The sequence below is a fragment of the Agelaius tricolor genome, unplaced genomic scaffold, assembly GCF_023055355.1.
Source record: "Agelaius tricolor isolate 1412-34295 unplaced genomic scaffold, bAgeTri1.0.p SCAF_13, whole genome shotgun sequence".
In the NCBI taxonomy this organism is placed as follows: domain Eukaryota; kingdom Metazoa; phylum Chordata; class Aves; order Passeriformes; family Icteridae; genus Agelaius; species Agelaius tricolor.
Genome location: NW_027269273.1, coordinates 13,149,485 through 13,174,027, shown reverse-complemented (window position 1 = coordinate 13,174,027; position 24,543 = coordinate 13,149,485). Strand labels below are relative to the sequence as shown.

The 24,543-nt window shown below is 41.7% G+C and overlaps 1 protein-coding gene across 1 annotated transcript in view; it reads right to left on the bottom strand.

Annotated features, from left to right (window-relative positions):
* The window catches only part of ZCCHC24 (zinc finger CCHC-type containing 24), a 107,572-nt gene extending 86,080 nt beyond the window's left edge, over positions 1-21,492 (bottom strand). Inside the window, exons 1-2 of the mRNA XM_071438778.1 lie at positions 20,946-21,492; positions 4,705-4,905 (exon numbers count right to left, since the gene is read on the bottom strand). Coding sequence (XP_071294879.1) covers positions 4,705-4,905; positions 20,946-21,185 — 441 coding nt within the window. The 5' untranslated portion in view covers positions 21,186-21,492. The remainder of the gene's footprint in view (positions 1-4,704; positions 4,906-20,945) is intronic.
* Positions 21,493-24,543: the final 3,051 nt, after the last annotated feature.

Here is a 24,543-nt window from a genome sequence, read left to right as displayed (position 1 = left end):
ATTAACATGGACCATGCCACGCATTTCAGCCACAGGTTTAAACATGCAGTGCAGAAAGAGACTGAGTTTCCCACTACATATATGTCTGTACTCCTGTGAGCATGCACATGGCATTTTCCTCTGTAAGTACAGTGTAAAATTGGGAAACACGCTCTGTAACATTCCTCTGTCTCAGAAACTGGGATAAATAGTGGCAGTGCATGGGAATTTGACTGCAGAACAGTGATATTTGCCCATTTTCTTTCCCCAGCACATCACCATGAGGTAAGGGTTCCTTGCCTGTGCAGAAATTCACAGGAGTTGTCAGAGAGGTTTTTTCAATGAGCTTGGCATTGGCACAGTATTTGAATACAGTTAGGGCAGAGACACCAGTGGAACCGGTGCTTGGCAGAAAGACCAGGTAGAGCAGTTTGAAAATTCTAAATACAGAGATGCTTTGCTGGAGCTCTGAACTTGGGCTTCTGTTGCTCCTTATTAAACTAACAACTGGAATAGCATAAGCAATAAATGAGGTCCAGGTTTTGTGTGTTTACTTTCCTAAGTAGATTTTGGAAAAATGGCAAAGGTTCCTTCTCTCAGCAACATCTTAGAATGTGAACTAGGTGCTTTATTTACAAATGTCTACATAGACTGTATCTAGACATAGACACCATACCCCATTATTCTATACTTTTTGCAAATTAAACTTCTATGATAGGTCTGAGTTTAGGCTGATGACATCATGGAAGAGAATTCATGTCAATAACATTCTTAACAATTTAAAGGACCAAGATTCATTTTGTATAGGCCACACTTGGTACAAAGCAACTCACTGTTTATATTTTATAGGATTTAAAAATAAAGATATAGTGATAATGGGTTTAAAGAGACAATGTAACCTTTTTTTAAAAGATCTTCTAATAATTTCTATACCTGCTATATAAAAAAATGTCATATAGAATCATACATCTTTAATATTACTGGTCCAGAACTCATTGGATTTTTTTTTCCTGGTAGGGGAAAAAAGCCCCTATGGTCATGAGGCATAGGTACAGTACCTTCAGGTACACAAATAATTATACAAAGCTTTGACATATATATATATATATATATATATTTATATATCATGCAATCAACCACTTGTAAACCAGATAGAAGAAGTACTCTCATTCCTTACCTTCCTTGCTATTTAAAGATCTTGTTTATTTTTTATGGCACTGTCAATGATAATTTAAGAGCAGGGCTATATTAAGAACACTGCTTTTAACCTTTATTCTCTAAACATTTTTCACTTCATTCAAGTCAATGAGAATTCTGTATGTGCAAGAACATCAGGGAGGTATGAGTAAGATGTTACTGTCTAAGCCACTGAAACTCACAAATTAGTTTTGTAAGAAATGTAGGTATGCTAGAAAGGTGATACTAAAGATTAGTGCTGGGTTTTTTATGGACATAATTATTGCAGCAAACAGCTTTTAGCAAATGCAGGCAAATTGGAAATGATGAATTGCAATCATAACATTGCTCTTATTTCTGGTAGTTTCCTAAACAGAAAAGAACATGTTCTATCACCATGTATGACACAAACTACATGGTAAAATAATAGAAGTCTGCTAAATCCCATTTCAATTTTCAAACAGATAGTTGTGGACACAATATTAGAGAAATTGCAGATACAAGAGGTACTTAAAAACTAAAGCTGGCACTTTTTGTTTATAATTATTTAACCCCCTGTAATATGATCATCACTTAAGATATAAATCTGAATTGATACATGCATTTTCATCAACTTTTACAGCAACAGAAAAAAAACATATATTTTCAGTGGTGATAACAGGTAGAATTAAGGGAGGATATTAAGTCCTAAAGCTGTTACACAATTTCTTTGCTATGCAGAAAAAACTTCATAGAACACCCCATTTCAAAATGTGTTTCTAATTAGGCAATTTCATAAAAACAAAAGAAAAATACTGTATGATTTACTGATACACATTTTGTCCAGATCAGATTAGTTTATCTCTTCTCTCTATGCAGGTTTAAGGACTTTAAAAACACACAACTACAGCCCTTTTTGTGGTAGGGTTTGCTAAACAACTTATTTTTGACATCACTAGCAAAACTAAGCATCAAAACCTTAAGATATTAAGCAATGCATATAATGTTCAAATTAAGAAATTAATTCTTGTCAAAAGCAGTGGTAACAAATGGGGACTTTATGACAAAAGCCTGATCCTGCCATTGCTGCTCCCTTCTTGTGCACAATGTTTTCAATGTTTTGAACATAACTTGTGTACACAGGGTCATCCTCTTTAGAACTGTCCTCAAACTCAGATAACATAAACAAAGTGTGTATGTTTCTGTGAATGCTTAACTCTGCTTTTCCTCAAGAAAGCACTTGCCTGTGGTAGAAGAAATCTTCAGTTAAAGAGAATCAATTTGATATCACCTGTCCCTTAACTAACACAAACAGCACCGTGTACCCAGAGCAGAAGGCACTGACAAGCTCTGCTCTGGGATGCCACATGTACGTGTAGCCAGGCACGTGCAAGGAGATGAAAAGCACAAAAGAACAGCCTTGAGAAGGACAGGGGAATAGAGGCAAAGTATACATGCTTTGTGTGAAGAAACTGAGAAAACCAGACTTGGTTAGTTAGTCCTACAGAATGAAAGCTGAGAGAGGATGTGATTGAATGCTGAGAGAGGATATGATTGCAGTCTATTAATACATCCTGAGATAAACACCAGGGAGGGATAAGAGCTATTTCAGTGGAGGACAATGTTGGCAGGAGAACAAATGACTATAAAGTGGCCATGAGTTACACTCACCCTAGAAACTGGAAGATTTCTAGTTAGGAGAGGATTGAGGTTCTGGAGCAGCTTCCCACAGCAGCAGTAGCAAAGGCAAAATACTGAAATGCTTCCCAAGTAAAACCTGATCTGTTTTCAAAAGGGGCTATATGATATGGCTGCCTGGAACCATAGACTGCATGTGGTGAGTGAGCAGATGTTTCCCTGTCCTGGGTTCCTTTACTCATTCCTCCCAAACTCACAGGATAGTCACAGAGTATGCCAGTAGGAAGTCTTTCCACTTCCTGGCTCACAGAGAAATTGAAGACTTTGCAAATTAAGTCTGAAAAAAAAATATATACAGCATGTGCAATTTAAGAGAATTAGTGTTCCTACACAATCCTAAATTGTTTGTATCTCCTGGATTTCTGTGTGCATGTCCTCAATTTTCACTAACATGTTTAATCCCTAGTGCCTCAAACTATAAAAATACCTATGAAATAAATAATGCATTACTGCTCCAACACTGACACATTCACTTGGTCTGTGTGAGCTGATTGTCAAGAGACCTGTAGCATTATTTGGTTTCTCAGACAGCATGGCAAAGCACAACCATCCACCCCCAGTCCAGAGTTTCTCACTCTGCCACATATATAGGAGTTGGAGTTTCAATCCTCTTGTTAAGTAATGTATGCTATTGCATGGTTCTATCCTTACATTCTTCTCTAACATGCTAAATTAACTGGATTAAACACTAAAGAAACCAGAGTATTTTTGATCTCCTAGAAGCAAAGAAAATGTCATAGTTTTTTCATAAAGAAAATTCTTACTCAACCTAGATCAAAATAAGGAGTAGAAGTATTTTCAAGTGCCACACCCAAGACTGCAAACATACTTTAATTCCATAGCTTTCATTAGAATTAATGAAAGATATACAGAGAAAGTGATAAAGTTAGTCTATGCATAACAACAAGAGGAATACGCTCAAAGCTCATCTGATGTTAGCCTTGATTTCATGCTCTCCTTCCTCTGCTGGCAGATGTTTTTCTGCCTGTATTTGGTTTATAAATGTCTGACATCCTCAACAACAAATTAATTGTAGTTATTTTTTATGCAGATCAATTCTGCTGAAAGTCACACAATAAGAGGCTAGGAGGTTAAAGTCATAATGAAGTGGATGCTGGTAATGTCCACATCTGTGTTTTTAGTGTATTGGCAGCATTTTAATTTCCTTGGGATTTTACACAGACATAGGATGTTGTTGAAATTGTGAAAGTTTAAGCCAGCAACACAACTGCATCCAGCTGAAACCAGAAAATTAAGAAACCTGGTTCACTGTGCTTGGGAGCCTCAGGGAAAGAAAAAATGTAGATTGGCAAGTGCTTTTAGTGCACACTGGTTTATACCTCTTTTTGAAGGAAATAAATATTGCCAGCTTTGCCACTACAGAGAAGTTCTAGGAGTCAAAGACCATCACATTTTGCGAAGTACAGCAAACCTCTTCCATAGGACAAAAAAGACTTTGCACCTGGAGCCTGTGTTACTGCAACACTGACTCAAAGTTCTCTCTGAATGTAACAATTTCTTCTCCTTTAGCATATGTAACTTGTTGTATTAAGTGCCATTGCCAAACTGATAGCACAGAGTTCAGCCCGATAGAAAATTACAGAGTAGCCATTTTTAAAGTTACCAGAATCTACTTAGCTGCGTGCCTAGATTAATGTGTTCTGTAATACTTACAAGGCAAATAGTGTACTTTGTCCATCAGCATTGTGATAAAGAATAGATTAAAGGAACACATGGCTAGCTTGGCACTTTGTCAAGATACTTCTTCAGTGTTACTCACTCTAAAGTATTTCAGTCAAATTCTGCGTTGCTAAATCAAGGACTAAAGAAAATCTTGATGCATATTTTTTCAGAATATTATATATTACCTACCTGGGGGCAGTCTTTGATGTAGTGTCCCTTGTTAAAGCAGAGGTGGCACAGGTAGTTAGGAGGTGGCCTCTTGCTGGGTTTTCTGGCTTCTGAAGAAAGGGACAGGTCAGAGAAATGCTCGGTGAGGGAGCTTAACCCATCCACAATGTTGTTAAGCGAGCCATAAGGTGATGCACTCTTGTAGAGACTGCTGCTCAGAGCCTGCAAAAGAAAACAAGTCACATGCAACACAGTATTGTATTAAGGATTGTTCTGGGGGAGATTTGAATGGGGGATAGATAAAAATAGCAGGAAAAACAAAGTAATTGTTTTTTTCTTAGGAACATGGCTACACATTTGAGGGAAGCAATATACAGGCTTCACAATGGCAGTGCAATGGAGCTGGTCACCCCACTGTTGAGGAGATTTTGAGCTTGCCATGGTTCTCTTAGTGCAACCTTTCCTTAAGCAATGATTGCTTTCTTGTGCTTGGCCATAATGCATTCATAGTACAGTTAGATTATGCAGGCAAAAAGCTGAAAGAACAACTCACAAAACAGAATCCTTTTGTGTCCCAAACTACTTAGGCAAAGAATACTGAAGTCAGGGAAAGGAAAGAACACCAAGAAAAATGCAAAGTAACTTCCAATTTCCAATCTGGTTAATCAGACAGTCAACACAGAGTCCCATGTTCAAATAATAACAAGAAGCATTGAGAGCTACATCTGGTTTGGATTTTCTAAGGGGGAACCTGCTGTGATTTAAATATTTCCTGATAAACAGTAAATACCTAGGTTTTGTACTTCACCTCAATAGGATCTTCACTCTCTCAATCTGCAAATCAAAATCAGTAGCTCCTAATTTGCCATTCAGTAGTTTTAGAACAGCAGGAAACCCATCAACACCTAAATAGGTATTCTCCCTAATGGAGATAAGAAGGATTAATTCACTTTAACCACTTAAGGACCAAAAGAAACCTTAGTGGAGTTCAAAAAGAAAATTCAAACTCTTTTAAAAATTAACATCATAATTAATCACTGTAGAAATAGGACCAACTGTTCAGTGTCCTTTCCATCCTCACATGATGGGACACATTTCACATGGTGTTTCCACCTTAGGTCTGCAATGCTATGCTCATGTAATTCTCCTGCCATCAGAGAATTACTGCTGGCTTATGGGAAGGTGACATAAGAAGAGGTCCAATCTGTGACTGTGCTTTAATTCTACTGAATTCAAATATTTCAATGGGGTCTTTATATGTGTTTTCATGTGTTTATACATGTTATATATATTTTGAAGACATGCACTGAAATTGATTTAGAGTTTGTGAAATTAATCTGAAATTGAGATTAAATTAATTTCAGAGATCTCAAACATTCAGGGTGCCTGCACAGTGAGTGTTTTCTGGGTGACAGCTGCATACCAAAAAATAATATTAAAGCTCTAGGCACAAATACCTGGGTGAGCCCCCAGCTATCCCTGAATTCCATCCCTCCACAGATGGTGTACAGAAGAATTCAGCCTACTAATCTGCTTCACCCACTTGCACTGTAGTCAAACACAACATGCTGAACTCCACTGACTCCTCTTGCTGAAGCTGGTACACAGCAGCAGGATCGATTTAAGAGGCCCAGAGTGGAATCTAATGTCACCTGAGACTTCACACATGCCCTGGGGCTAAAACATCCTGTGTAGCATAATTCTGTGCTGTGCAAGATGATGTGGCTGAGAGGAGAATCAGCCACTTTGTTTCAGGGGTTAAAGCCACAGATTTTAAAAAGAAAAGGTATTTCAAAAATGAAAAAAAGCTTTTAGCTGCTTTAGCCATCAAGCAACCAGAGACCTCCAATGGTCACTGGAATTTAGTTCTAGGATTTATTGGATGCTATTGGAATGAGAAATTCTTGGCATCAAATTTTGAAAAGGAAGGGGAAGTGCTGTGAATGCCAAAATAGTATTAATTAAGGGTCTTCAAGAAGTTCTTGTCTCCCTAGGAGCCACTTTCTCTTATATACTCTTGGAAAAATATAAAATCCTTCTTTTTAAGAGATCCTCTTGCCAAGAGATTGTTAAAGTACTTCACCTGCATTGCACCCATTAGTAGCTTTGCAAATTCCTTATTATCTGATTTTATAGAAGGGTGAAAGTATGAACACAGAATGTATGAAGTCACAAATTCTTTACCTATTGCCAAAATCCGGAATATCTTCTGGGGATGCAGAATAACTCCTGCCCATCAGGAGGTTGCTATTTTTTCCCCCAGGGCCAACTCAGTAAAAAACCAAAACATATCCATCTGCTGCCTACAGTGGGCTTTGAATTGGACACATGGCATGCAGTGATGACTGTTTTCTTTCCTACATATCTTTTACACTGAGCTATTGCCCTCATTAAAAGGGAGCAATTTGGAACCACAGCTGGGTATTTTGTACCTCACTCCTCCACCAACCCTTCCTGGCACATTTCGGGCCAATACTTGAAAACAAGGTGCAGTTTGGCACCTTGGCAGCAAACCTTCACAAACTTTTGTTTCCACCGTGGCAGCCAGGAGCTGTGCCAGAGGCTAGGATCCCATGGGACCATGGGCTGCACTGACACTAAAACATACCCCTAGCAGCCACCAAGGGTTCTGTGGCCAAAGAGTGGCACACTGCTCTAAAAGTGGCCACCTGGTTCAGCTGGCAGGGCACTTGCTCAATGCATGCCACAGCTGGACATGGCAAAACATTCAGTGCACACACAGCACTGTGAAACACTTGCCTACAATCATCCTGAGGCCCAGTGGTAAAAAAGAAGAAACAAATATAACATTCCAGAACATGACAGTAAAGGAGAAGATGGACATTGCTGATGACACTGGTACTTTAAAGAACAATGCATTCCTTTGGAAAATGCCTAGATGATCCCAAGATGCAGCCCATCCCTCTGGGTATAGTCAGGCAAAGGATTCAGCAGTTCCTGCCAATCTGACCTGGAAAATAGCCTTAAATCTGTTTGACTCCAAGTCAATGTGAAAAACACATCAATCTGGCACTTGAAAGTTGCTATAAAGAGCACCAGCACAAATGGTGCTACATCCTGTTTCTAGCTCTGGAAATCTCCAGTTCTTCAGAAAGAGATGAGGAAATAAACCATTCCCAAAAGCCAAGTTATATAATAAGGGTGGCAATGGGAAAGTTCATCCCAGCCCCTGGAATCAAATAGTGAAAGCTTAGGGCTTGTAACAAATGTGATGAAATGGTGATTGACTCCATTTTGTCATTGTAAAAGACAAAGGGTGAATGAATATTGCTGAGATACATAAAACAGTTTTGGTTTGGTTTTTTTTTTCTTTCTAGGGCACTCAATTGAGCAGAACAGGCAATTCAGCCCTTACTAAGTATTTGCACTGCTGCAAAGAGGATTTTTAAGAAGGGTTTTGAATAAAAACTTTGAATTAGCTTCACACCAAAAGGGGATGTCCAGGGGGTGATTAGAGTGCCAGAGAGAGTGTTGATGGCCTCAGACAGAAAACAGAGATGAAGAAACAAATGCATTCTGACTCACTCTGGTCTCAAGTGTATTAGTACTCATCTGGGAGGTGGCAGGGAGATTGCTCCCCTCATGAATTCCACCAAAAGCAATGACTTGCTCTGTGTTCACAATGCAACACTAGCAAAGCTAGTCTATTTCTTTAAATGGTAGACAATAGTACCTCTCAAATAGAGTCTCATTTTGAGCTTGAACAGGCAAAAAGGATTTGGCAGTGAAAGGGTTAGTGCTCTCAAGGCGCCTGAAAGACCACACTGCATGTCCTAATTACAAGGCTCATCAGCCCAGCTGCAATGAATTCAGGATTTCCTTATCTTGCCATACTGGGGGGATGGGGAACCTGGTGGTAAAACTTAGAAACAGCCTTGGTGGGAGGTTCGAGCGGATAATGTAAGTTTGTCTATTTGTTTGTTTTTTCCTTCCTATGAAACTTATTGATTTAATTAAATATGAACCAAACTGAAGATCTTGTATTGTATTTTCCAAAGGTAACCTCACTGCTGGGCAGATCTTTAAACTGTATCTGTTGGTGGTGTTGGGAAGCAAATTTCCCTTTGTTATTTGTTTGCTCAGTGTTTCCAGTTAAAGGGCACATAACCTGTGGGGTTGCAGTGTGGTCCTTTGTGAAAGGCAGCTATTGTCTTCTTCGGCTTCCTCACCCTGATTTCCAGTTGGGTAACATAAGTGAGTGACTCAGGAGTTCCAGTATCTAATTCACCTCTAAGATATTCCTCATTACATGAATGATTGGCTCATGCTCCTGATTCCCTTGGCTGGGTCCCTGCCTTTCAGAAACTTCTTTTGGGATTGATGTGTCAAGAGGTAGAAAAAGAATCCCTGGAACTCTGGCTTTATCTCTTTAGTTTCTTTTTTAGCAATGGTATAATATTGAGAAGACAACTGTTGTGAATATGCAATGAAATATTGAAAGATAAATAAGAGGCAAGTCTTACTTTCCAATTTTCCCTTTGCTATGTATAGCTACTGCCTTACCTATAAAGGTATGTTTTTAAAAGGGACTAGAGAGCACAAATAGCCTCTCAATAATGACATATATGCCTGAGTATCTACCAGACCAGCTGGTATTAATAAGCAATGGCAACTTGTTCATGTGGGAATGGTATCTTCTTATTAGGCATGGACTGGAAAAGTAGAGGTATCTCTGGAAAAAACAGTTTCTGCCCCAAGTTGTGTTTGTGGTTGCTGGACCCTTAAGGAAGTGATAAAGATGAACATATCCACATTACATAAAGCTAGAATGACTTCTGGTGGGTGATGAGGGCTGTATCTGGCCAGTGTATGTCTGATGCTCTAGAAGTTAGTGTGATTTGTGCCTATGGTTCTTGCAATAATTGGAGTAATTGCACATACTGATGTCCTGTAGCACTCCAATGGTCCTACAATCTAGTCCAGTCATCAATGTTTCCACAAAATGAAATAGTCTATAATTGAAAAGCAAAGAGCAAACAATTTTTGATGACTTATTTTTGCTGCTGACCAAATAAAGCAGTGTTAATGGACAGTTAAGTTTAAATCAACAGATGCCATGGCTATTTGAAGTTTGTAGGAAAAGAGAGTTAGATTGCCCTGTCATCAGTATGGAAAAAGCAAGGTTTTCATCCCCTGTAAATTGTAAATATTTTCCAGCCTGTATGACAGTAACCAGACTAGCCATGCTACTCATTAGCCCTGCACTGAAATATCAAAAGGTGCTAAAGTTATCAGCTTGGATTTTCACTTAGATAAGAACTGAGTGGTCCCTGTGCTGTGTCATGGATAAAACAGTGGGATGGACAAGTCATTGCCCTCAGTTGTTACTTTCATGTTGGAGGAGAGGGAAATCTGTGCTACCCAAACAGTGATTCAGTGGCTTGTATGTGTAATATACAAAACTTAACCCAAGGGCCTATAGCTGGTTTATTTCCTAGTGCCCTAAGGCTTGTTTGTGATGTGGGCTTTACCCACAGGGCCATGCAATAGGTGTGAAAGCACAACAGTTGCACCAGAAGACAACCTTGTTTGGAGAAGAGCATTTCAAATCTGACTTCTCTGTGCTTCAGCTCTTCACAAGTGGTTAAAACAGCTCCCTGGTTTTGTCCCCAAAGAAAACATCCAATGCAGAATCACAGAATAGAATCATGGAATTGTTTAGACTGGAAAAGACCTTTAAGATCATCATCAATGTTTATGGCCAACCTCAAAGCCTTCTGAAAACAGAGGGATTAAATGAAAATACTGTAATAAATTTAGTTGTATTAATTTGAGCCAGAAGAAATAGAGAAGTTTAATTACCAAGGCTGAACTGGAAAACCTCAAAAACTGCTCCTGTATGGCTTGTGTCTGCTTTAGCTCGTCTGATAAATTGGATACTTTTACAAAAAAACAGTTTAAGAGTTTGTTCAGTAACATTTTATCATTGGAAAACTGAAAGCCAAGCTCATCACTCAGTAAAGAAAATGTTTGCCTGGAGCAAGAAAAAAACGACTCAGGTTTCTGTTTTCTTCTGAAGTCAACTTTTAAGTCAGCTGTCAAAAAAATCTGGTCTTTGGCCTGACTTTTAGTAAAATCTGAATTACTCAAGTTCTCATATAAAACCACAGATAAATGTAGATTAGCCAAGAAACCTTAATGCATTCCTGGTTAGTTAGACTAGCCAAGTATACCTTAATTCATCTTTCTTCTGCAGGGGGTTTTAGACAAATATATGTTTATGTTAAACTGCTAACACTAATGTCTACTTCTAAATATTTTCAGATAGATGGCACTAGGCCTTTCCTTCTGCAGAAACAGTAACTTAAGGAGACAGCTACAAACACAGTGTGACCTGCCAGAGGTTGTGAAGCGAGTCATTGAGGAGCAATGAATCTTTAATCCAGCATATAGATCTCTCTAATCTAGTTATTCCAAATCTGACAGCTCAGCTGGCTGTGGCTTCTCAGGCTGCAATTGCTGAGACTCTGCAGAACAGCAAGGGGGTACAACACCCTCCTCTGAGCAGGACTGGTGTGTCCCTTCAATCACTGCAAGGCTGGAGAGCAACACATGCCACCACCTTGCCTTGCTTTAGATCTGCTGGTCTTTAACACTTGGATCCAAACCTTTCAATGAGTTACTCAGGTCTTAAAAAAATCCTGCTCCCTCTGTGCTGTACAGTGGTAAAGTCATGCTGACAGTTCAGGACTTGCTCAGTCACCATCAGGCTTGCTGGAGCTCAGGCAGGCCTTTTGGCTTTCTGCTAGTAGTGTGATCCTCCTTATTTCAGCCTCAGGGAAGGGTTTGCTGTGGATATCAGCGAGGACACTCATTTTCCACAATGTACAGGGTCCTCACAAAAGGCCTTTAAAAGCAGATATGGGAGAGGACAGAGATTTGCTCTGGTCAGAGGCATGCAGTCTTGAAGGAACTTTCTAAATCTTGCACCAAGTTCTGCAGGGTTCCTTTTCATCTGCTGAATGCCCAAAAACTGCCCACTTATGCTGAAGAGAAGCTCTAATACATGAGCACTATTTTAGGGACACCAGAGACCATTCATGTTGCAAATTGCTTTAACACGTCCCCCCAGGAGCCCTGGATTCCCAGGCTGTCCCCTGCCTGCCTGAGCTGGGTCTCCCCTGGACACCAACCTCCCTGACCTTTGGGGAGAGGCCACGGGGAGGGTCCCTGGCAGGCCCCTCTGTCCCCCTGCCCAAAACAAGTCCTTGTGCTTGAGACAGGGCTCTCTGGTGAGGAGCAGGTCATGAAGGCTGTATAGCATGAAGTGAGGGGAGAAACGGATGGACATGTTTTGATCCCTGCACTTTCTGTTAACATCTCTGCTTCCTGCAGGAAATCTTGTCTCAATCTGACCTGCAGTCTGAAAAACAAGAGTCGAGTTTCCTCTCATTTGGTAGGTCTTTTGACACTCCAAATGCAAGAAAAATAACACCCGGAAATAGATATGTGCCTGTTCAAGGCACACTTAGGAAAGCATTCACCTCCTGTGCAGCTCTTGCATGATGAAAGGTTTTGCTAAGAAATGTCCATTTTGGGTTAAACAGAACTCTAAGTCTGAGACAGTTTTGTTTATATCATTTACATCCAGTAATGCCTTCTTGGCACAGAAACCTCAGTGATGGCTGCCAAGGTTTAGAAGAGGCGAAGCTGAGGTCGCTGTCAGAGGTAGGAACAATACATCATCTGCCCAGAGCGGGCCCCTCACAGGGCCAGGGCCCCAGCTCCTGCACTCATGGGAAGACAAAAACTTTTATTAAATTGAATATAGTGAGGAAAATAAATTATTTCTATTACTAAATGACAGGCTGGAATTTCATTTTGTGACTCCAGCTTTTTAGATAGTTTTATCTACGTTTAAAGTTACCCTCTTAATCAACTGTGATACAGCACAGCTTGAAGTGTGATCTCAGCAAGCAAACCTAAAACATCACAATCTGCTTCAGATAAATTATAAAATAACAACTGAAAAATCTGGTTTCAAAGTAGATTTGAGGTTTTTTTCCCTTCCCATGCTGTGACTGTTAGAGGAATGAATCTATTATTCTAGTAATTTCAGTTGCAATGTATGTTAGAGAAAGATGGTTGTATAAGAACACCTCTGTATTTCAAGGATCACTGATGCCCAAACCCTCTTAAAAACTCTTGCTAGTCCTCTATTTTCAGGGTGCAATGACTGTACAATAGATCCTTTGCTCTCTTTTCAACCACAAGTATCCACAGCCCTAATGACTATTTACAAAATAGTTGCCTAGCAGGCTCCCTTAGTGTGATGAAATATAGGCTGCAACTCTCCTGCAAAGATCCCTGAGATACCTGGAACTCCTAGAAGCAAGAGAAATCTGTGAGACCAAGCTGATGCCCTAAAGTGTTTGCTTGGTTAGAATTTAGCTGGATGAGATGCAAACACAGATTTCCAGGTACTCACAATCCTTCTATGTAGGGTATTGCACTTGTGTTCATTGAAAAGAGACACCAAATCCTGCCACATGCAGGGAGTAGGTGTGGGTGGCCAGTTAATACAGCAGGAATTTATCTCTGCTTTGCATATGAGCTCAAGTCCTGGATCATGAGAGCATTTGCTAATCTTCAAACTAAATTTGTCAAACACAAAATGTGTTTCTTAACAAAGAGGTTTGGAGGACCAGGCAGCAGTTCTCCAATCAGCAGCAGTTGAAAGAGCTAAGAAAAAGGGTCTCCATGAGGCTCCTTAAAACTCCTCCTATTCAAAGTATTGAATTTGTTACTAGTTGCTTATACCAAAACATATGACAGAAAGTAAGGGGCTAGGCTTATGATATGTTAAAATTGAAAAGCCACCAAAACTCCCCACAGCTGTGCTGGCCTGGCTAGACAATGAGGGACAGGGAGAAAGGACTTGTAACCCTGCATTTATTCTGCTTTCCTCAAGTGAATCTGTCTATAATTTTAGATTCTACTTTTAGCAGATCACAAATGGTTTGCTATGGTTCTGAGAGTAAGAACCAACCTGCAGGAAAAACGAAGTGATCCAGGCTTTTACACTTATGAAATACTGTCTGTCTGAATTATGTCAGCATTACTGTAAGATTTTAATAGCTTTGTAAAATTTAATTAGTTGCTTTGATCTATTATAATTACTCTGGAACCCACACAGAACCTAAGTAAACCATGAGAAAAAGACTTATATTCTCTCCATTTAATTTAGTAATTTCATTGTGGATTTCTAAAAGAGGAAGAGCAATTCCAGAGTTAGCAAAATGGGCATCAGGCTGTTGGCAACTTTTCTGAGGAGGACAAACTGGGGAGAGGTATGGGTATTAATTGTGACACTTCATTAATCTGTTCAGAAAACGGAAGGTTATACCCAGTATCACTTTTTAGGTAGCATTTTATGCATGCATCTAATTTGGGTAACAGGATACAGCTGCTTTTGTTCCTATGCAAATACATATTATCAGAATTGTATGATTTGGCTTTGTAATATCTGTGCCTGCACTTTTTGGCAAGTGCACTATGTCATTATTTTTCATACTTCTTAAAGATGAGAAGATTCTCTGGTCTTAGATTTAAATTTCACTTAAATTGTGTTTCAAAGTCCTTTTATGGTGCACTTAAACTCTGATCTAGAAAACTCTCCTTGGCGTTAATCCTCACCTAGCATCTGTTAGTAAAATGCAATCTTTTCTTCTAGTTGTCAATTACCAAGTAGTAGGACCATCTCTACAAGTTCTATCTTGTACAGAAAATCCCCCAAATGTAACCAAAAACGCCTGGGTGGGGGGGGAAGAGTGGCATTGGCTTTGGGACCAAAGCAGTTTGCTACACCTCTTGGTTATCTAATTCATTCCATGCACTTCATAAATTAATATATTGGTTCAAGTCAGACTCGGTTGTCTGATCATTTGTGCAGTTCACTGGAGAAGGATCTTCCCTTTCTCTTCTGAATAACTGAGTCTGTGTCTGCAGAGCAAAAGAGGAGTGGATGAAAAATCATTACCCAACACACAGTTACATCACCCCTTTGTTTGGATGCTTTGGCATGGAAGACACTGTAAACGCATAAAATAACTGTAAATGAAAGCTCTGTGTATAAAATATAATTGTAACAAGAATTCTACATCCTTTTGCCTCCAATTATAGGTTAGTGTGTTTTTCTTTTCTATAAACTGCCTGACAGGTTTTTTCCAAGATGTGAATGTATTTGTGAGGCAGAAAAAGCATGCCAGTGCTTCTCTCAATGAGGAATTTGCATAGATACAAAGTCCCAAGTGATTTAAAAGAATTGGCAATGATTTTCAGCTAATCCAGAATAAAAATATAACTGTAAAAAGAAATATAACTATAATAATTTAATATTTCTTGATTTTATTTTTCTTTTCAAGCTATCAAAAAGAAATCAATAGTAAAGTAGAAAGTGCATATTCTTCTTCTTGAAGACTTGATTTACTTTCAGCAATTAATATTTTAGTTCTTGCCAGCTTTCCAAGTGTGGTTCTGATTGTGATGTGAAAGCAAGTAGCTGCAGATTGCTCTGGTGGATAATACTTTCACTGTAAATAAAGTAAAGCCCAGGTGTAAGTCATCTTTGAATTAGTTAAAGCTGGAGGTAGGGCAGGTGTGCTGCAGAGCTACAGCAGCATTTGCTGGGGGCAGGGGCAGTTTGTAGCTAAGGACACAACACAAGAGGCTCTGGCTGTTGGAGTAAATTCAACACATTTTCTTCTTACTTGTGGGAACTTTCTGCTGTCCTTAGTCAGGTAAGGAAGCCAGAGTAAAAGCAACATAATTGTATTTAGAACACTTTCTTTGGTGAATCAAATTTGGCTCTTGTGCATTTCTTCCTGCAACCAAATTGCTATTAGGTAATTCAGCCTAAGTGTCAAGAGTAAGGAGAGTATCTGCTACATGCAGGACTGCTCACTTACAAAAACACACACAAACTAAACACTTAATCCTGGACAACAGAGAAGCCTAAAGCCACACCAAGGTGATACAAATGGAAGAGAGTAATTTGGATAATAATTTGAGTTTCACACTTTTTATACAAGATATAGATCTTATTTTCTGACTCCACTTCCTATAGTACATTCACATGTGGGGTTTTTATTTCCCTGGCAAACGTGGGTGTTTTCCAAAGGCTACAGAAGTAGCAAAGCAGGAGGCCATGGCTGCAGAGATAAGAACAGGGTGGAAAAGAGAATGCTCATAGACATAAACCCCTGAATTTTTGCATTTTAAAGCATATATCCAATTGGAATTAGGAACAGAATAGTTATTAGCTCAAATACCTGCAACAGGATCTAAGATTTTGAGAGCAGTGTACAGTGGGCTGTGAAAGCTGCACTTTGTGTGCTGAGGCAGCACCATCAAAAGGGCTCTGGAGCTGGCTGTGTCAGGAGGACAGAGGCTGGTCCTGCCAAGATCTCCAAATGCACGTTGTCCTCTGATTAATGTAAGAGATTCAGCTCCCTGGAATCTCTTAGGAGGTCTGATGTGAGAATTGGCATTTAACTTCCTGAAAAGCATTTTGGAATTACTTGTCTGGCACTTTGAGTAGCCACAAAATATTGGTAGTGTACAATCATCCTGAGGCAGAGAGCACCAGTTCCTGCAACACAGGAATTGTTATGCTAGTGCCCTTTCAATAAAATTTGGGGAAGGTTAAGAGCACTCCAATGTTGCTACTTACACAAAGAATATTGAGAAAAAATTAAAATCAGGAAATAAATAGTAATCATTCTTATTAAAGGACATATTCAGGTACCATAGACTGCTACTCTGTCAGTCTGTAGCTGAGAAAGCAAGAAGTCCTCACTCGAATGCCTAGCACATTAAAAGCACCTTGTGGATCAAAAGCATGCTGTGTGTTACAATTACTAACAATGTTACACAAAATTAAACAAATTGGACACATTTTGGAACATATGGCAATTTCTGCTAACCTGCCTCTCTGTTGAGTCTGCCTTCAGACCATACTGGTTGTGAGCAGCCTCTTAAAATGCATTTGGTTTTCCCTTTAAAATCTTTTAATCATGGCTGTTCTCAAAGATACTGCACTTAATTCAGGGAACCAATGGCCTCATGTGATATGGCAATCATTGTATTCTTCTGATGCTAACAGAATTGAAATTTTTTTAAATCTTATCATTATCCTTCAAATTACTTCATCTAGGCCAAATAACAGATATTTCTTCATCAAGTATCAGCCTAGTATGTAGCCCCCTAATTCTATGAAAGACAGACGGACAACAAGTTTGATAAAATACGTTTTCTGTAGAACTGCCAATTTCCTTCCCTATGTTTTTGTTCTTCCAGTGTTTCATCAGTTTCTGTTGTTAGCTTGTGAATGTCACTATCTTCTTTGGGAAGTTACCTAATCTATCCCAGTGCTTTAGACTTGTTTGTTTCACAGGGATTTGGAATGTAATTTTCCACAGCATTCTGTGAACTTTTTTTAACTCCACACATTTTTTTTTTCCAAACAAGTGATCCATACATTATTGAAGCAAACTGAACTAGTTGGTGTGCTCTCATTCCCAGTTAGTTCCCCTCTTGCCTATAAGGACTGGATCTGGAAGTCTCCAATTCATAAACATGAAAATGGTGATTATTTTCTCATCTAGTATGTGCAGTTATTTGTGCTTAAATCAAATCTGGTTTAGATCCAGAAAGTGGCTGCCATAGAGGCTTCTAGAAGGAATTTTGCTCTTGAAAGACACAGAGCAGAGAAAAAATTTAACTATTATATTATGATAATTTCTAGTTACTGCTTGCTGTCTCTGCTTGACCAAAGACAGCATTGACCCGGTAGGATGCTTCCTATTAGTGTAGAAAAATACCTTATGGGTCTCTTGCCCCCTTACTCTAGGTTGTTCAACTATAACCCTCAATGACAAAGCCACAGATACCTGGCTGTGTCTCAAAGGCATTAAATTCCCTGTAACCAGCCTCACACCAAAACCTCAAATACTGGGCTCTGATGGATGGTGTTATAATGAGGGTGGAGCTCTGTTCAATGGCCAATTTATTGCATCTTAATGGTCTAACATGCTTTTATTTCATATCTAAGACAACAAATGCTGCCATAAAGTTTGGTTTAAAGCAGGTCTGTTTTGCAAAACGAGTCTTGCATACAGAACAAAACACTCATTGTTGCTTTACTGTTTAAACCTTTATTATAGTTTTTTTTTCTTGGTACAATGGGCTTTTATGCACCAAACAGCTGTGTTCATCATGTTTATTTAGAAGGCATCCATTGTAGTGGAAAAAGTCTGGAGGACAAAAATCTTGAAGTACAAGACTACTCTGTGGGTGCTGGCACTTTTATTTTTTTTCTGTCCTGCTCCTTTGGTCAGTATGCAAGTCACATACACAGGCAGTGCCATGCAGACTTGCAAACCCTGTATAATAGCAACTTTTCACAAGTGCTGTCTCTTATTCCAAGTGTTCTTCTCCAGAAAGTTTCAATTGCAAGGCAACATACAGGACACACAACTATTTTACAGCCTATGATCCTATCATTTTTCAATCTGTTGCTATTTTGGACCCTCATTAGGTCACTTTCCAAATATTGTGTACAGCTATGTGTCAATCATTGTCACAGCTCGGCTCCAGGCTAAGCCAACCCAGGACAAAACCGTGAGGGGGAAAAAAATGCCAACCAAAGCAAGCACTTTGTAGAAAACAGTCAACAGTTTGACTGTGGAAAGCTATGTGTTGTTCCAAAGATAGCATAAGCCCACTTGCTGCAGAAACAGCATACAGTACTAATGCTCTCCAAAATAATTTTATGTGGTTGAAATGTGTAGTGCATACCCAATGGCATCTGCAAATAAACAGATGTTAGAATCTCAAGAATTAGGGGCATGACATTGTCGGAAACTCTTGGGTGACTCCTGCCAAAAAGCAGTCCAAGTTTCCCGTTTCTGGAAAGAACAGAGCATCTAACATATTGGCAGAACTTCTTTTGAGCAACAGTATCTCTAGCACCTTCTAAAGCCTTGAATGAAAGCTGCTGTATAAGCAGGCAGTGCTAGCCTGGGAAATTAGAGGGTTCCCTACTTCCAGCAGGGCAGATGCATTCCCATGCCATAGGAGATAGCTGTGCTCCATGCCCTCTTTTCAGGGTACCATGTATTAAGACACACTTGAGGTGAATACTGGAAACGTAGAAGTGTCTCCATCAGCCACATAGTCAAAGCTATCCTCACAGGCTAGAAAATGAATGGCAACAAACTAACATGCTTCATCTTTTAAAAATAATAAAACAGCTGCATAGAATGAAATGGCTTCTTATTTTCTGAATGGTGAATGCTCTTGGCTTTCTACAGAGATGGAATTCTCAGTTGCTGCTGCTGTTCTTGTGCCTCAGGAAACTGTAATGATGTTAAGAAGAGCAGAATAAAGCTTGTGGATGATAGGAATCCACACAGAAGGTGACTTCTGGGATCTGAAAACAGCATAGCTCTGGGGAGGCTGCACAGGGACTGACTGCTTCGAGCTGGGGCAGAGACAAGGGCCTGAGGAAGGCCTGGCATAGCAGGCAAATTATTTTCCAGAAGAAAGGTTAGGGGAAAAAATGGAAAGAACTATGAGCCAAGTGGAAAGGGAGTGTGACAAAAGGATTAGCCCCGTACTTGCACAGAGTATAGTAGAAGCCGAAAATGAACTTGGGGAACTGTCAGGAAGAGAAAACTGTTTCTCAGAGACTGTTTCAAAGACTTCCTGAATGCAGACTTGTTTCTTCCTTTTTCTCCCAAAAAATAAAGGACCTGCTGTGAGCAGAATGTATCCCAATTTCAACAAACACGGGGCCTGAAGTCCCAATCTGGAATCCATGCTGGCTGAACTCCTGGAGGCTTGCTGCTACCTGGGTAACATCAAGCTTGAAAGCCAAGCAGGAAGGGGTAAAATCTACAATTTGTCATCAACAGGTAGGTAGCTAATAGTTTAAATCGCACTGCCTGCTAATCTTTTTGTAAAATCAATGTGCTTGTTAGGTCTATATGTTGTTGAACTGCCCATGTCATGTCATGCTTAATAAGACTTAATCAGGTTGAATGGGTTTTGAGCCACATAGTCTCAAAAATAGTATCTATTTTGAGATTGGATGTGCTTTGTTAAATTCTTAAAGAAGAAAAAATGTCTAATTAAAGGAAAACGTGTCTATATAACTCTGGTTCTCAACTGTTAGCAGCTCTATTATGAGAGCACTTGGGGAATTTGATTTAGTTTTAATTAATAACTCCATAACTTTTCTGACAGAACAGAAGGGTGTACTTTGACTGAGAATACATTTAAAGTCGATGTTTAACATAAAAGGTGCTGGAAGAACTTTGAAATGTCATTCTGTGGGAAGTGCCAGAGCAGGTTGGGATGTATAGTCCATCTGACCATATCAAACAAAGCCGCTGTTGAATGCCTCCGGCAAGAGTCCCACAGTGGGGTGCCAAAGTGTAGCTGGGTCTTTTCTGGAGAGGCTGGGAGCTGTGGTGTGTGAGGTGCCACCTTGCAGTATCTCCACACATGTGAAACCCCTCCAATGCAGAAGTGCTTGACCTCAACAACTTCCTGCGACAGGGAGTTCCACAGTGAATTGTCTTTGCATATCCCAGTTTTTTAGCTTCCTTCCCTTTGGTTACATTTAGTCTTGTTTTGCGTTACAAAACGTGCACAAAACTTTTTTGCTGTTTGTATCACGTTCCTGTTTATATTTCTTCCTTTCAAATAGTGCCTGCCTTTGATCTCTCATAAGCCATATGTAGTCTCGTATCAAGTTTTTTAAGTAACGCTTTGGGAAAAAAAAAAAAACTAAAAGGGGGGGTGGCGGCGGCGGTGGTGGTGGTGGCACTTTTGCACGTTATGACGGATGTAGCACTTTTTGCGCGTCCTGCCCCCCGTCCCTCCGGCTGCGCACGGGAAATCCGTGTAACCATTGACCAGACTGTCAACACGGGCGCCCCGCGCCGCTGGCGGGCGGCGGGAGGAGGCGGCGGCCGCGCCAATGCCGCGGCGGCGCCTCGCCCCGGCCCGTTAGCGGGACGGGCAGCGAGGGAGCGCCGGGCGGGAAGTGGCCGGCCGGGACAAGGAGCCTGCGCGGGTGGCCGAGCCGCCCCGGCGTGCGCGGCGGGGAGCGGGGCTGCCCCGCTTGGAGCGGCTCGGTGCCGGCCCGGGGAAGGGGCAGGAGGCTGCCGAGGCATCATGGCGGTTGTGGCCCGGGGGGGCCGGGGGCTCCGCGCCGGGCGGCGCGGCGGACTCACCTCGCTCCGCTGGAGCTGGAAGAAGCTGTTGAGATAGCTGGAGCTGAGTGAGGAGCCCAGCTCCGGGGTGCTCTTGGTGTAGCCGAGGTCGGGGTGCTGGGACGAGGAGGGCTCGGGTCTGAAGGCATCGAAGGCGCTGGCCTGGTGCGTGTCTTGCAGCGAGAGATAGACCCAGTTGAGGAGCTGGGCGGGCTGGTACACGGGCGCGGCGCTGGTGTCGATGGTTGACAACAAGCTCATCTTTCCCCCCGGCTCCGCCGGCGCGGCTGGCCCCGCGGTGCCGGTCCCCCTCCCCGCGCTCCGGCAGTGCCGCTCTCCCGTCCCTGCCCGGGGCGCTTCCTCCTGGCCGTCCGGAGGAGAGGACGGGCCGGGGGCTCGCTGCCGCGCCCCGCGCCGCTCTCGTTCCCCTAAGGCCGGCGGCGCCCGCGCAGCCCCAGCGCTCCGCGCAGCACGGGCATCGCTGCCGCCGCCCGCGGGCTCCGCAGGAAACTTTGTGCGCGCTCCGTCCCGCCCGCCCGGCCGGTGCCTGCCCCGCTATCTGTCTTTATTCCCACTCCCGCAGGCAGCGGCGGGGAGGGGCTGCCGGCACTCCGGCGGCGGCGCCGCGCCCCCATAGGCCTCCCGGCCGCCGCGGGGGTGCAGGGGCGTCCCGGCGCCGCTCCGCCCCCGCCCTGCCCGCCCGAGCGCGGCCGGAGGAGCGTGTGCGGCCGCGGTGTCCGCGGTGCCGGCCGCAGCTGTCCCCGCTCCACCGGCCCCTCGCCCGCCGGGGTCGGACCGGCTCCCTCGCTCGCTCCCCGGCCTTCCTTTTCCTCCTTCCTTAACATTTTTACGCCGAACAGGCGCAAAGCCCTCCCGAGGGCTCCTCGCTGGGCCCTTTTGGGCTTGTTTTTAACTCGACAACTTTCGCTCGGCTCTTGTCAGCCCGCCCTCTCTTTTTATTCTCATTTCTGTTTCTTGCTGGTGCTGGGAGTTCATTGCAATGTGAGGTTCCTTCTCGTTAAATCTCTGTCAGAGCTCCAGGTTTGCGAAGCCCTGCGCGGCCGCTGAGGTTGTGCCAAGCCGTGCAGAGTTGGGGTTTTCCAAATAAGGCAGGCGAGCGGCGCGATGTTCCCTTTGAAATCCATCTAGGTAGCCCTGGCGTGGGCTCTGGGGGAGCCTGGCTGCGGTGGGATACCCGGGAGTTAAAGCTCAGTAGGCCTTTTAAGGAGTCGGTAGCACAAAAGAGGATGATGAATGGGATTCCTGCTTTAGGAAGGAGCCTGAGTGGGTAAGCTGGTAATTACAGTTCATAAACTCTTCCCTGCTGCCCTCCCTCCGATGAGTGGAGCAGGGCAGCTATTTCTTGCTTTGGTACAAACACTCTAGTAATCAAACTAGGAGTTTTCAAAGGACCTCCCAGGAGGTAACTTAAAAACTTGATCATAGCTCCTTGTGCTCTTTGCTGAGTGACAAAAGGGTAGAAATATCTTCCCAATATGGTTTTGGGGAAAAAAGGCCTTCTTTACCTAGATAAGAGAAAAAAAAATCTGAGCTTTGAAACATCAAAGTTGGTATCCTGGTTTGCTGTAATAAGCCATATGTCTCTGCCAAGATAGGAGAAAAGTCACTCTTCTGAAAAGGCCTGGTTACAAGCAACAGAAAATGAGGGTCAGTGTACACACTATAGAAAATGCTGTTCAATTGTCAGCTGCAAACACCAAAGATGGATGCATTCAACTTTTGAGAGCTGCTAGTTAGGGCAGCAGAGCTCTCTGCTTGCAGGAATTTAAATGCAGGTGGAGATTCTAACTTTCCACAACTGCAAGGTCAAGCTTAGAACAGCTGAATCAAACTGAATTCCTTTAGTGAGGCTACTTTTTTTTCCCTTTCTTTTCTTTGGGCTTTTAAAAAATTTATTTTAGTGTCAAAGTCCTTGCAGCACAAATGCAGTTCACTCTTTTGTATACTCTCTTGGTTTAGAAGCCCTTTGAGGCACATTTAAATATATGTACATCAGCATGAGAAGGAACAAACTTCTACCAGTGTAAAGGGTCTTTATACTGTGTCCACACAGAGATCATATCAGAAGAATTCAGTCAAATTGCATCCCATACTCAAACAGTTCCATAGTGTTTTAAAGAACAAGGTGGATGAGGCTTAGTGACTTAAATTGTGGAGGAAGATTTTCCATTATTTGCTGGTAAATGAAGAAAAACCCTAAGAAACCGATATCACATCTGAGGAACTTGCCTTTCTGGCAGATGGTATTTAAAAAATCAGGATATGGTAGAAAGTCCAGAAGGGGGAACTAGGCTGAAGCTGTTTGTTTTGTTGTTGTGGACTTGTTTGGATTTTTTTTTGTAGGCATGCTAATTCCTTCCTTAAAGACAATTTCTATTCTTTTTACTTCCCTCTTTTACTTGCTAAGTTAAATACATGTATTTGGATTTGGCAGCTCCACTATGCACTCTGTTTAGTAAGATGCTGTGAAGGAAATAGGAATTCTGAACAGGCAGAAAAGATAACACAACAGGGTTCTTGTAGCAATAGAGGTCAAAATAGAGTGGTCAAGGTGATGCAATGTTTTGGATGAAGAGTTTTTGGTACATTTTGATACTTTTTCTCCCTAAATTGAATACAGCTCTTATTGTAGGTGGTTGGATTGCTTTAGTTAGACAACACAGAGATTGCTGTGGTGCAGGGGAAGGTGGAGTTAGGGTGCATTTATTGCAGCAGCTGCATTCATGAATGCAGCAACGCCTTGTGATGTGAGGGGCACCGTGTGCTCCACCAGCTGCATTTGAACACCAAGAGCTTTTGGCTGTCATTGCCCCTTGGCAATAGCCCTGGTGGCTTCTAGTAACCATACAGAGGAATGAGTAAATTGAATAGATGCTTTGTTTGGCATATCAGGAAAAGGAGAGGCTGCAAATGCATGCATTATGAGGAGCCTAGCTGAAAAGCACCCACTCTTTGAGGTTCAGTTGTCATCCTGGTCTCCTGTGCAATTCCTTCTGGAGCAGTTTCAGGCAGTTCCTTCTCATTTCTGTATTTAATACTGCTCTTAACCTAGCAAAATGCTGCTGCCACACTTGTTTCAGTCCACTTAGGTTCAAGATAGCAGTTTTTTCATTGGAAGTCCACTCTTCACCTCTGGGAGTTATAGATGAGTGAGGAGAAGATGGATACAAATGGTCTGTTGAGCAGAGACACGACAGTACAGAAAAAAAAGGTGCTAAGGTCAATTGCATCTATTCTTCTCAGAAATACGTGAGACAAAAGTGCCCAATAAGGTAGTGAGATGGCTTTGAAATATCTTCCAGGCACACACAATATCTTCCTATTGATTATTTTGGGATGGAGTATAAGTGACATTAACTACATGGATTTTTCATCAGCCTTATGTTGCCAAAACATCTGTGAGTCCTCTTGGTTTTATTTGAGTACTGCTAATGAAGTAAAAAACAACTGGAACTTTAACATCAAACTTTGACTAAATGGAATAGCTTAATTGACTTGGAAAATAGAAGCCTTGAAACAAGTCAAAGGCAAACACAGGAACAGGATTCAGCTGTTTCAGTCCTATTGTTTAAGTGATCATGTATTTATCCAAAATCTC